At 35.9% G+C, this 14,337-nt stretch overlaps 1 protein-coding gene across 1 annotated transcript in view; it reads left to right on the top strand.

The window, feature by feature from the left end:
* TIAM2 (T-cell lymphoma invasion and metastasis 2) overlaps nucleotides 1-14,337 on the top strand; it is a 569,840-nt gene that overhangs the window by 88,857 nt on the left and 466,646 nt on the right. The window contains 6 exon segments of the mRNA XM_011952751.1: nucleotides 361-517; nucleotides 2,433-2,566; nucleotides 4,423-4,567; nucleotides 7,306-7,374; nucleotides 10,207-10,425; nucleotides 11,229-12,695. Coding sequence (XP_011808141.1) covers nucleotides 361-517; nucleotides 2,433-2,566; nucleotides 4,423-4,567; nucleotides 7,306-7,374; nucleotides 10,207-10,425; nucleotides 11,229-12,695 — 2,191 coding nt within the window.

Below are 14,337 nucleotides of genomic sequence, written 5' to 3' on the forward strand. Positions count from 1 at the left end.
ACCCCTAACTCTACTAAAAAATAAAAAAATTAGTTGGGCATGGTGTTGCCTGCCTACAGTCCCAGCTACTGCAGGGCTAAGGCAGGAATATCGCTTGAGCCCGCAAGGTCAAGGCAGTGAACCATGATCGTGCTACTGCACTCCAGCCTGGGCGACTGAGTGAGACCCTGTCTCAGACAAAAAAAAAACTGGAAAAAAATTTTTTTGGCTACAATTAGTTTTCCAGCTTTGCTTTTCCAACTGTTTTCTAAAACCAATTTTATTGTGTTTACATTGTTTAAATAAAATTTCGAACTTTTTACCTTGTTTTTATAGTACGTATATATAAGCTTTCTTTTTTCCTCTTCCTATTTACAATAGATTGCTTGGGCTTTAAACAAAGGTGTAAAAACAGAATACAAACAATTCTGGGATGTGGATCTTGGAGTTACATATATACCATGGGAAAAAGTTAAAGTGGATGACTTGGAAGGTTTTGCAGAAGGAGGCATGATTGATCAGGAGACTGTAAATACTGGTAAGAATTTTAAGGTCTTTTTATTGTTAAAAAAAGTATGATTAGAAGGTTGTAGCTGAAGTGAATTTGGGGTGATAGCATTAACTGTGTATCCTGGATTCATCTCCCAAAAAAGAGAAAAGATACATTCCTGTGCCCTAGTGTACATGCTTAATGGGACCTATTTCATAGATATCAAAGTATAGATTAAAAAGTGTGGAAGTCTTTGTAAATGTTAGCAGTTTTAAATGTATGAGTTTTTTTTTTTTCATTCTCATACTTGAGAGTTATGTGTAGGAGGGATTTTTAAAACTAAATACTTGTGATTGCTTCAGTTTAAGTGGGAACTTGGGAAGTTTCTTTGAAACACTTTGCAGATTATTTTGAGTAGTATCCATGTTGAAAATAGCAGGAATAGAATCTTAGTTTAGGGAGGTTCAGATTCATATAATGTTAAATACTTTCTGGGATGCTTTTTACAATACCAAATGATCATCCAGCCTGCTTTTTTTTTTTCTCTCAAAATTGTCTTTTTATTTTAAAAGATTTCAGTTAAAAATTGACAAAGTGATTTGCAGTTATAACCAATAGGAAATCTAAACATTTGAAAAAGAACTGAACTGTATATTCACACCTTTTTTCTTCACACCTTAGCTCGTTTATCAGAATTAGCTAATTTTCTGAATATTTGTTTCTCAGACCAATGCAAAATTTTGAACGATTTTTGTTTCTATTAAACTCTTCATGTCAGGCCTACTCTTTACCCCACCCGCGCCAATGGCTGCTTATTCCACTATCTTCACTTAGTAAATATTTTACTTTGTACTGTGTATCAGGCCTAATTTTAGGAACTGGAATTATAGCAGTGAGATAAATAGACAAAAATTCTCCCTCTTGTGGAGTGTAGCGCAGAGGTCAGCAACCTACTATCCATGGTCCAAATCCTGTTGGTAGCCTGTTCTGTAAAGTTTTATTGAAGCACAGCCATGCTCACTTGTTTACCTATTTTATATTACTTTTTTTTTTTTTCGCAATAACAGTTCAACACTTGCAGCAGAGAACACGTGGCCCATAAAGCCTCAAATGCTATAAAGTTTACTAGCACCATGTTTCACACATTTATTATCTGTGAAGAAAACAGATAATAAACAAAATATATAAACAATATAGTACTTTAGTGTCAGTAAGTTCTAAGAAAAAAAATCAGGGAAGGGAGATGGGCAATGTGGGTGTGGAGGTGTTGCAGTTTTTATGTGGTTGTAGAAGATCTAATGAAGAATGAGATATTTGAAAGGGTAAGGCATGCAGTCATCTGGGGAAAGAACATTCTATACGGAGGGAACAGCAAGTGCCATGTTTGTATTCAAAAATAAGGAGACCAGTATAGCTTGTGCAGAGTGAGTGAGGAAGGAGTAGTAAGAGATCAAGGCAGATAGGTACAGAGAGGCAAAGTCATATAAATCTTACTTGATCTTTACTTTGAGATGGAGAAGCATGAGAGAGGAACCATTAGAGCTTCTTTGTTCTCTTTTTGCGTAGCTGTATTTTCAGAAGGATTTTATTGTATTGGATTAATACTCTTCTAGTTGGTCTTCCTTTGTTGTATTTTGTGATTAAAAAATTGAGTACGGTTAGTTCCTTTTATATCAGCCAGCCATTGAGATATACATATCTATTATATCCCTTCTAAGTGTTTTCTTTAGATGAAATATTTTAGTGTCTTTCCTTTGTGTCTCGTGTCATGGGTTTTTGAACTCTATAGTATCCTAATCAGATTAATCTGGGCAGAAGTCTAGAGTGGCGTCTACAGTTGTGGATATATCTTAAAGATGTGCCAAGGTAGATGAAGAATTTAGATGTGAAATAAATGAATACAAAGAAGAAAATGAAAAGTTTCACCTATCCAAAGGAAATCAATTTCAAATATTTTGTTTAGAGTGGGAAACTGTGAAAAGCGCAGAACCTGTTAAAGAGACGGTGCAGACAACTCAGAGCCCAACTCCAGTTGAAAAGGAGACAGTGGTCACAACCCAGGCAGAGGTTTTCCCTCCTCCTGTTGCTATGTTGCAGGTTAGTGTTGAAGTGGGTCTTTTTTTTTTTTTCCTTAATGTGTTCTTTTACATTTCTGTTTTTAATCCTGTATTTACTTTATCAAACTGGAACAAAAATCTCCATATCAGAATAAATGTTTAGTGTTAGGGAAATGTCAGTAGTGTTAGGGAAAAGAATATTGCTTTTAAATCTCTTAAAAAAAAAAAGTCTGCTAATGCTGTGGTATCATTGTGCTAAACACATTAAAATAAAGATAAATATGGAAATACTGTTTCTGAGAACTCACAGGATTTTTTTAGATTCATGTTTTTCTGAGGAGTCAAATTGATAGAACAGTTATTTTAATGAGTTTAATCAAATACTTTTTGAAAAATTATTTTTAGAAATGTCATTCATATTTAAATATGTTTATTGAACAAATATTTATTGAGTACTGGCTCTGTGACACTCACTCTTCTAGGTATCAGTGAAAAACCCCCACAAATCTCTGCACTTTTGGAGCTTTTATTCTCAATAGTGGTGACAGAAAATGTAAAATAAATATGATTATGAGATCCTATGGAAGGAAAAAGGTAGCATAAGGCTGATCTGTTTTAAATAGAATAGTGAGGATAGACCTAATTGAGAATGAGAAATTTGAGCAATAACTTAAAAGCACTAAGGGAATTAACCATGTGGATATCTGATGAAGAACATTCTGTTCAGAGGCAACAACCAGTGCAGAGGTCCCACACCAGGAATATGGTTGGTGTGGTCCAGGAGTGTTAAGTGGGCTAGAATAAAGCCAGTGAAAGGCAAGTTAGTTGAAGATAAACCTCTCCAAGGACTTTGGCTTTCACTTGGAATGAGATGAGGATGGTGGGTCTTTACATGTGACAGAAAGAGAGAGAGAGAAGGAGCCATTGGAGGATTCTGAGCAGAGGAGTGACTTGATCTGGCTTACAGTTTTAAAGAATTGCACTGGTTACTACTTTGAGAATAGGCTGTAGTGAGCTTTGAGTAGGGAGACCAGTTGAAAGACAGTTGTAGCAATCCAGATGAGAGCTGGTGATGGCTCAAAATAGACATCTGGAATGTCTATTGCACTGGAGGTAATGAGAAAATAGTGGAGGTAATGAGAAATGGTCAGATAATAGGTGTATTTTGAAGGTGTTGTTACCAACAGGACTTTTCCTAGTGTGATTGGATTTGGGATTATTATGAGCAAAAGCAGAGGCAAGGTTTTTAGTCCAAGAAATTGGAAAGATAGAGTTACCATTAACTGAGACTGGGAAAGACTGTGAGAAGAGTTCTTTTGGGAAGGATGACTGGAAAATCAGTTTCATACGTGTTAGGTAGAAGTATCTTTTTGTCAGCACACTTGGGATGTTGAAAAGACACTTGATGTAATGTGAAATTTAGAAGAGAGCTAAAGCTGTGGTGCAGATGAATACTTGCGACTTGTACCTAGAGTGAGTAAAAGGTACTTATGCTAGGATTAGAAAATGAATTTATGAGAAATTTAAGCCATTCTAAAGCTGTTATTGACATGCTTCCTAATGGTGGTTAGGTTGCATAACATAGGTGTTACTGAGTGGGAGATGGCAGTTTAAAATGGAGCATAATACTCAGTTTTGAACTAGGTGACCATTAGTTTACATCACTTGAATGTAAGATCAAATTCATAATCTCCAAGTAAAAACTATCTGTTGAATAACATGGCCTTGTTTTTACCCTAAGTCGGTTCACTTGGAAGTATACAAAAAGGGGGCATAAAACCCTTTTTAATAGCATTTGTTACCATCCTGAAAGAGAAATAGAATAATTTGCCTTTAGTTGTTCCAAGATGCAGGTGAATAAACTGATGACTGAACTTTTTTGTCTGTCCACAAAAGATTCCAGTGGCGCCAGCCGTGCCTACGGTTAGTTTAGTCCCACCAGCATTTCCTGTGTCGATGCCGGTTCCTCCTCCTGGATTTAGTCCAATTCCTCCACCTCCTTTTTTACGAGCAAGTTTTAACCCTTCACAACCACCACCTGGTAAGGAATTTTTGTTTTAATATTTGAACTCTATTTAGATGATCATTTAAGTTGTTCTTCTTTCAGATTTAAATACCATAGAGCAGTGGTTCTGAGACCTTAGCATGCATAGGCTTGTTACAGCACAGATTGCTGGGCCCAGCCTCCACTGTTTTTGCTTTACTCGGTTTGTGGTAGGGGCCAGAGAGTTTTCTTTTCTAACTTGTTCTCAGGATGCAGATTGGTGGGAGAAGAAGCACTGGCACAGAAAAATGGAATTTCTTTAGAATAATTGAAAACCATGGCCAGGCATGGTGGCTCACATCTGTAATCCCAGCACTTAGGGAGGCCAAAGTGGGCAGATCACTTGAGGTCAGGAGTTTGAGACCAGCCTCACCAACATGGTGAAATCCCATCTGTACTAAAAATACAAAAATTAGCCAGCCGTGGTGGCTCAGGTCTATAATTTCAGCTACTCAGGAGTCTGAGGCAGGAGAATGGTTTGAACCTGGTAGGCAGAGGTTGCAGTGAGCCAAGATCACACCACTGCGCTCCAGCCTGGGTAACAGAGCAATACTTTGTCTCAAAAAAAAAAAAAGACTACTCTTAATGTAAAATTTCTGTTTCAGTTTTTATATAAAGTTCTCTAATAATTATCAGCATTTCATCAGAAAATTTGCATTGTCCCTCCTAAGAATCAGTAGGCTCCATTTAAACATTAGAAGTTATATTTAAAAGGCTAATTGAATTTGTAATACTTCATTTTGACCTAATAAATTATTTTTATTCTTTAAATATGGAACACTTCACAAATTTGTGTGTTACCCTTGTACAAGAGCCATGCTAATCTCTATATCATCCCAATTTTAGGGTATGTACTGCCAAAGCAAGTACTGACCTAATAAATTACTGATAAACCAAAAAAAAAGTTTCTTGAATTAGATTTTCCAGGTAAAAACTATAGATTACTTAAACACAACTAAATATATAGTTTAAGATAGAGCTTTTAGGCTGCGCATGGTAGCTCACACCTATAATCCCAGCACCATGGGAGGTTGAGGTGAGAGGATTGCTTGGGTGCAGGAGTGCAAGACCAGCCCAGGCAGAGTGACACCCTGTCTGTACAAAAAATAAGAAAGTAACCAGGCGAGGTGGTACACATCTATAGTCCCAGTTACTCAGGAGGCTTGAGCCCAGGAGGTGGAGACCACAATGAACTGTGTTCACACCACTACGCTGCAGCCTGGGTGACAGAGTGAGACCCTGTCTCAAAAAAAAAAAGAGCTTTTATTAGACCATGGGAGATTAGGTTAGAAGAATGATGGAGAGATACTTGTGAACTCCTGGAACCAAGTGATGCTCCCAAAGTGCTGGGATTACAGGTATGCGCCACCGTGCCCAGCCTAAAAGCTCCACCTTAAACTATGTAAGCAGTTATATATATTTACTTTTTGAGATACCCGTTTAAGTTATAGTTTTTACCTAGAAATTCTAATTCAGGAATTTTGTTACCAAGTTTATTAGGTCAAAACTATATATATATTGTTTTTCCAAATTAAAATGTATTTGAATTCATGAATTATTTGCATATTAGAAGAAATACAGTATGTTGACTTCTGTAACTTAAGTTCTTAGATGTTGGGTAGAGTTTTTAGCAAGACTAAAAAATAAATTTGTTGTCTGAGAATGGTTGTAATTTACAGGTCATGCAATTGTAAATGTTTTAAATTACAGTTTAACGTGTAATAGGAAATTGATACAAATTTTAATAACTTTATTTTAAATATTGAAAACTTTGTTAATTTTCTCTATTTGTGATTTCAAAATTAAATATTTCAGAAATTTTTAAGTGATTATTTCAAAAATCATAACCATATAGGCTTTATAAAGTCGTTCCTTATTTGTTGAAAAATTATGTATTTTTATTATTTTCTTATTTTTAGCCACTTTTTTAAACGTACAAAAGGTATATCTTATTAAAAATATTAAATATGTGTATCATATAATTTACCACAAAACTTAGTTACAATTAGGATTGTGAGAGGAGGAACAAACCTTGAATACCAAAGTAGATTTTATAGTTTAAAATTATTTTAGTCATTATTTTCTAGTTGAATGTAATGGTAGCTTTATATTTCAAAAAGTGCAAAGAAGCAAATTTACAGTGTGATACTTAAAATGATTAAAAAGCTGAGCGCCATGGTGTGTGCCTCTGGTTCCAGCTACTCGGGAGGCTGAAGTAGCAGGATTGTTTAAGCCAGGAGTTTGAGACCAGCCTGAGAAACATAGACTCGGTATCTAAAATTAATAATGTAATTGAAATCATTAAAAAGTCAGTATTAAATAGAAGATTTACTTCAATGCTTAAAACATAATGTAGTGTTATCCAAAGAAACAGAAACATTTTGATCTAGTGAGTAAACACACGTATCAAATAAATAAAATGGCATATATAAACAGTTTACCTGGCTCCTGTTAATCTTTGATTTTACAGCACCATAGAGCATGCTACAGGACTTGAATGAGTAAATAAATAGGATGTTCTCATAAATCAGGATCTCTTTGCTTTACCTAGCTTATTAGGGATCAAATAAGGCAGCATATATAAAAGCTATTTTTAAAATAAAAAATATATATATAAATATGAGGTTGTAGTCCATTTTAAGAATATGAAGTTTCATTTGTAGCTATTTGAATCTTTGATTTAAAATAAGTAATTTTTCTTGTGCTATTTTTTGGGTTCTTTTTTTTCCATGTAGGTTTCATGCCGCCTCCAGTTCCCCCACCTGTTGTGCCACCCCCTGCAATTCCACCAGTAGTACCAACATGTAAGTTTTCTACTTTTAGAATTTTCTTTACTCATGGTAGTGTTAGTTTCAGTGTGTCAGTTCTCATTCTTGTGAATTACTGTTAATATTTTTATTATGAAAGCTTTAAGACAAGTGCATGTTAGATAATTTCTGAAATACTAACGGTAAATGATAGTTCTTATTTAAATTGGTTGATTGTCTTAAACTGTCTTATGATTGGTTTTATTTTAGTCAAAATTCAGAGAAGTTCCTCTCATCCTCTTTGTTTTTTGTTTTGCTATGTGTATTAAATGTCTTAATGTTAGTGCAGTCCTGCCCCATCCTCCCTTTTTTTTTCTCCTTCAGTTTCTTTAGTATTTATGGATTAATGGATTTTTTTTACTTCTAGTCAGTTGCGTTTTTTTTTTTTGAAGTGCAAATTGTTTCATCTTTGGATGGTGGGAGACCTGTGTTGCTTCCTTGTCACATTAGTTTTGAGAGCTGCTTAGCTTTTTGGCCCAGTATATCCCAGACAAATCTTGTGTTTTCCTCCCTCCAATCTGAGAATCGGCCGTTTTTCCAACTGGGGTACGTACGGTATCTAGAGAATTCACTCTGGGTACTAGATTCTCATTTTGCTCTTGGGTTTTCATTGAGTCTAGGAATTTTTAGTGGACAGAACTGGAAAATGTGCATTTTGAACAGAAAAAAATGAATATGCATTATTAACAAATTAGCTAGTTTGATTTTTATATTTGCCTGTGTTCTCATATACTGAAAACAGTAACATGATTGCTTTTCATTATTGTACAATACAGACATACACATAGTAGTTTGAAAGTAGTGTTACTGCCAACAAGGCTACTGGATGAAACTAAGATTTTTCTGCCACGTTTTTTTTATCCCAAAGGTGTATAATCATAACTAGGGGTACATGTGCGTGTGTCTATAAATATTTGTTTGTTACATGAGTAACCTATATAACAAACCTGTACATGTACCCCTGAACCTAAAAGTTTAATTAAAAAAATGTATAATCAAATTACTGTTTATCAGGGTTACCTGAAATAAATCTTTCATTTGTAGTTGTGGTGCCAGTTTCATATGTGATTTTTTTTTTTTTTACATTTTTATGGGATATACACTCTAGCCTACTTGGTTTTGATATCTGTATTTTCTTTAGAGTAGACATTTCAAAAGTAATGCAACATAACAGTAAATACAGACATTTATTCATTTCCTTTTTCCTATCATTGGACGTTACAGAAATGCTTAATATATACCCTTTTAGTAATTTTTTCATTCTAGTCTACTCTTTATGTACATTAATTCTCCAAGCTTCTGAAAAAACCTTTAGTAATTCAGGGAAGACTACCTCAAAAATTAGACTTGAAGAGTGTGTATGTGATATATAAAGATTTTAACTTTTGATTATCTAATTCATTTTCCTTGTATTCTTAAATTTTGTCTCCCTTTCAGTGTTTACATAGCTTTAAAATTTGGCCGGGCATGGTGGCTCACACCTGTAATCTCAATACCTTGGGAGGCCGAGGTGGGTCAGAATTGTTTTAAGAAAACCTAGAAGCAGGAATTAGTGGCCGGGCGTGGTGGCTCAAGCCTGTAATCCCAGCACTTTGGGAGGCCTAGGCAGATAGATCACCTGAGATCAGGAGTTCAAGACCAACCTGGCCATCATGGTGAAACCCCGTCTCCACTAAAAATACAAAAATTAGCCGGGTGTGGTGGCTCACGCCTGTAATCCCAGCTACTCGGGAGGCTGAGGCAGGAGTATCGCTTGCTGAGATCACACTACTGCACTCTAACCTGGCCAACCCAGCGAGACTCCATCTTAAAAAAAAAGATAGGTTTAAAAGTCTTTCTTTTTGTTATTATTGGTTCATTAGGAAGAATTGTTTATTCTTTCTGAAAATTAGACAAAGTGTTCAGAAGTCATTTCTGAATTCACTATTCACAGAGAGTAACTAGAGCCCACCTCCCAGTTTTTTCCTAGTTCACTAATTTTGGAAAATCTGCAGTCAGTTAATGGAAAAAGAGAAATAGTTGTGTGCCAGATGCTTTCCCAATTGCCTTTGCCTGTCTCATTTAATTCTCTTAATTCTCGTACATGACCATGGATGGTTTTATTTGTGTAGCTCTTGTATGCTAACAGTTTTTCCCGGGTAATCTAGAGTTACATATGAAGATAAAGCATTTCCTAAGTTCTACAAGTACGATTTTACAGTATTCTAAGTGACATAAATTGTACTAAAAATTTTAGTTGTGTAATTATTTTGTATTCCTCTGGTTGTGTTTTTTAATATGTGTGACAAATGCACTTAGGGATATTTCTACCCATTCTTTAAGATGGAAAGTTTATAGCTTCATATTTGTAGTCCACCTTATGTATTCTCATCTGATGAGTTTCTAACTTCATTTGACAAAAGGTAATGTTAAATGAATGTTAGGACCTTAGTACATTGTAATTGCAGGGGGATTGGGCAGATTTTCATACTCGTACATTTCAGTCTGCACTAGTCATTTCTATATGTTTAGACATTCACTTATCTGGCATTCCTGGAAAATTATTAATTTTTTTGTTACTAGAATTTACTTTTTTTGAGTGCTGATCTTAACATTTTTGGTGAAATATTTCTGAAAATTGTTAGTTTTCACTATTTTTGGATAAAGCTTTCTAAATGTAATTTAGCCTCTTCATGATGACTCATTTTGTCATTTGAGCATTGGTTGTTATATATAATGTGCTTAGTAATACAGAGATGCCATTATAAATTAAATACTCAAACTGCCAGAAAACTTAGCACATGAATTGACTCATTAAATCTGAAATATGTTTTTCTCCTCTTTAAACAGCTTTAGTGCAGCCGTCATTATCCATGACCCCGGAAACTGTGAAAGATGTTGGATTTGGTAGCCTTGTTATACCGGGTGGCTCTGTTGCCAGCAATCTTGCTACTTCCGCTCTGCCAGCTGGAAATGTTTTTAATGCTCCAACTAAACAGGCAGAGCCTGAAGATAAAGTACCTCATCTGATAGACCACCAGATTTCTTCTGGTGAAAACACCAGATCAGGTAAATAATAATAAAATTTTTAAAAAGTTAAGTCTAAGCTAGGTTACCACTCTGTATTTGTTGTTTAATTCTGGGGTAGCGTGCATTTGTAACCACTTCAATCTACAAATGCTGAAATATTGCACTTTTTAAAAAAGAGATCACTATTTCCTAAAATTTCTATTTGAAAAAAGTGGCCTTCTGTTCAGGGTAATATAGATTTCAGTCTAGATTTCAGTACGTTTCCATTAAGACCCTCACACCACCACCCCTTTTTTTTCGTCCTATTGAGACTACTTCAATGTGTTGTCAAAATAATATTACACAAAATCTGTATACTTACAGAAAGATAAAAATGAACAAGTATTGAGTGTGAATAACTTCTACCAGGAACTTACTTCTAATAGGTATTATCCAGCTAACTCTAGAAGATAAATATGGTGTTTGAAAACAGTAAGTCCTTTTTCTGTAGTCCCACTGTTGGTACATTAAGAATTATGGTTTAGAGGCACTTGACCTTGATGCCTATTTGAGTCTCTTCCAAGTGTGCTTTCCTTTCTTTTCTTTCCTGTCCTAAAGCCTTTTAAATCTCCACTTGTGTTCTTAAAAAAAAAAATTATGGTTTAGAAAGGTTTTTATTAAAGGTGGAAAATCAGTATAATACCTGACATTTTTGTTTAACTTAAAAAGATTTCATATAGTAGCTAATGTACCTTGATTACTGGGGGATACAAGTAGCTGATTAAGCTAAAATTATTGGAAACTTTTGACTGTTATTTTGAGTTTTTTCTTTTCTTTTTTTTTTCTTTTTTTTTTTTTTTTAGTGATTCCAAATGATATTTCAAGTAATGCTGCAATTTTAGGAGGACAGCCACCAAATGTGACAAGCAATTCTGGAATTCTGGGAGTCCAAAGACCAAATGTATCAAGTAATTCTGAAATTCTTGGGGTCCGGCCATCTAATGTTTCCAGTAGTTCTGGGATTATTGGAGCCCAACCACCAAATATTCTAAATAACTCTGGAATATTGGGAATACAGCCACCCAGTGTGTCAACTGGTTCTGGACTTTTGGGAGTGCTTCCCCCAAATATACCTAACAATTCTGGACTTGTAGGAGTACAGCCACCAAATGTTCCAAATACTTCTGGACTTCTGGGAACACAGCCACCAGCTGGACCTCAAAACTTACCCCCTTTAAGTATCCCTAATCAAAGGATGCCCACAATGCCAATGTTAGACATTCGTCCAGGACTAATACCACAGGCACCTGGGCCAAGATTCCCTTTAATACAGCCTGGAATTCCACCCCAACGGGGAATCCCACCCCCATCGGTACTTGATTCAGCTCTTCATCCACCACCCCGTGGACCTTTTCCTCCAGGAGATATTTTTAGTCAGCCAGAAAGACCTTTTTTAGCTCCTGGAAGACAAAGCATAGACAATGTTGCTAACCCAGAAAAAAGGATACCACTTGGGAATGATAACATTCAACAGGAAGGAGACAGAGATTACCGGTTTCCTCCTATAGAAACCAGGGAAAGCATTAGTAGACCTCCCCCTGTGGATGTTAGAGATGTGGTTGGGCGGCCTATAGATCCAAGAGAGGGTCCTGGACGGCCTCCACTAGATGGTAGGGATCATTTTGGAAGACCTCCTGTAGATATAAGAGAGAACCTTGTGAGGCCAGGTATAGATCATCTTGGTCGAAGAGACCACTTTGGCTTTAATCCAGAGAAGCCCTGGGGGCATAGAGGAGATTTTGATGAGAGAGAGCATCGGGTTCTACCAGTCTACGGTGGTCCAAAAGGCTTACATGAAGAAAGAGGTAGATTTCGGTCTGGAAACTATCGATTTGATCCTAGAAGTGGTCCTTGGAACCGAGGATTTGGACAAGAAGTTCACAGAGATTTTGATGACCGCAGAAGACCCTGGGAGAGGCAAAGGGATAGGGATGACAGAGATTTTGATTTCTGCAGAGAAATGAACGGAAATCGTCTTGGACGAGACAGAATTCAAAACACTTGGGTTCCCCCTCCTCATGCTCGGGTTTTTGATTATTTTGAAGGGGCCACTTCTCAACGAAAAGGTGATAATGTGCCTCAGGTTAATGGTGAAAATACAGAGAGACATGCTCAGCCACCACCTATACCAGTACAGAATGATCCTGAACTTTATGAAAAACTGACATCTTCAAATGAAATAAACAAGGAGAAGAGTGACACAGTTGCTGATATAGAAAGTGAACCAGTGGTAGAAAGCACAGAAACTGAGGGGACATAATCATCACTCAGTAGGTAAAAGATACCTTTTGTAAAGTTGTCATCTCTCTGTAATAGATAATGGCTGACTGGACCATAGTTGTTCACTTTTGTCTGCCAGAATTAAGTTAATCTGATGTTCATGTTCACCTTTCTCTTAAAATAATTGTACAACTGACTTGTATAGACATTGTTCTTAATATGAACATGGTAGGTAAACTTTTTTTTTATTTTTCTGATAAAATATTAATGTTGGCCCCAGATTCTTTTAACGTCAAGGAAATGAATAACAGCTTGTCAGAGACTTCCTATGGAAGAAAGAATTTTTTAGATAACTATCATTAGGTTGGATATGGTAATAGATATATTTCAGAATAGCAAGTGGTGGTATATCTTATCCATATCTTTAGGCTGCTGCAGAATTTTAAGATTATAGATAAAGCTGTGATATTTTATGCAAAGACTGGCTCTAGGTATTTGAGGAGCACAATACAGAGATTTTAAAAAGTGATTTTGTAAAATCTACACTATGGTCTCTGTTTCTCCAAAGTAAGTGTTTGTGATTTGTTCCTCATACTGCAGTGAGTAAAAAAGACACAAGAAAACAACGTAAATATTAAAGTACGTTTCAATGTTGGGTGAATTTTGTTTTTAGATGCCAATAAAACTTATTTGTTTGATAACAGTGTTCTAGGAATTGTATTTTTTTAACCTATAAATTCTTAAAACCTTGAATTATTACTAGCATGTGCTTATATTTTGCAAAAGCTTTCTATCGTAACAACAGTGAAGAACTGTGTGGTGGAAAAAGCATGTACTTTGATATAAAAATCATGCAGCCTCCTCAGTATGTGTATAATATCTGTGTATGTTTATTGTGGAAGTCGTGTAGCTTTTTTCTGTTTCTCTGTATGTCCGTCTTCATGCACATACAGAGAAAACAGAAAGTTGAAAAAGTTTAGATAATAAAATATTCTTTAAAATCTGGTAGAAAATTGGAGAAATGTGGGTAATTAACATGGGTTATAGTTAAAGCTCTTAGTCTTGATGAAGGTAAAATAAGAGATATTATAAAGAGATACATTGGTAGTTTGGCAGTTCTATTTTTAATATAGGTAAGCAGGAAGCCAGTTTTAGCATGGAGCCAAATTTCACATAAATGCTTGCATTGCTTTGTTTCATACTATATTTGCTATTCTGCATAGATAGTACTGAAACTAAAGTACTCACTGGTCATGTGCCTGAAGTTAATTTCTTAATTGCACAAAATGTGTAGTGGTACTAGTGGACTTAAAGACATTAGTATGTATACCAGGAACAAAATACCCATCATGTGTTTTGTAGGACTCTGGATAACACTGTAGCCTCCAAGGTAAACTGAGTAGGAAAAAATTGGGGGTTGGCTTCCTGTTTGTTTTTGCTTTCAATTTTTATTTGCTGTTTGTTCTCGTTTAGGTTTTACTTACATACACAGATATAAAACCATTGGTGTTTTTTAGTTTCTAATGGAAGGCTTTTTTTTTGAGACGGAATCTTGCTCTGTGCCCCAGGCTGGAGTTCAGTGGCACGATCTTGGTTCACTGCAAGCTCCGCCCCCCCAGGTTCACGCCATTCTCCTGCCTCAGCCTCCCGAGTAGCTGGGACTACAGGCGCCCGCCACCACGCCCAGCTAAT

This window comes from Colobus angolensis, unplaced genomic scaffold (genome assembly GCF_000951035.1).
Source record: "Colobus angolensis palliatus isolate OR3802 unplaced genomic scaffold, Cang.pa_1.0 Scaffold35, whole genome shotgun sequence".
Taxonomy (NCBI): domain Eukaryota; kingdom Metazoa; phylum Chordata; class Mammalia; order Primates; family Cercopithecidae; genus Colobus; species Colobus angolensis.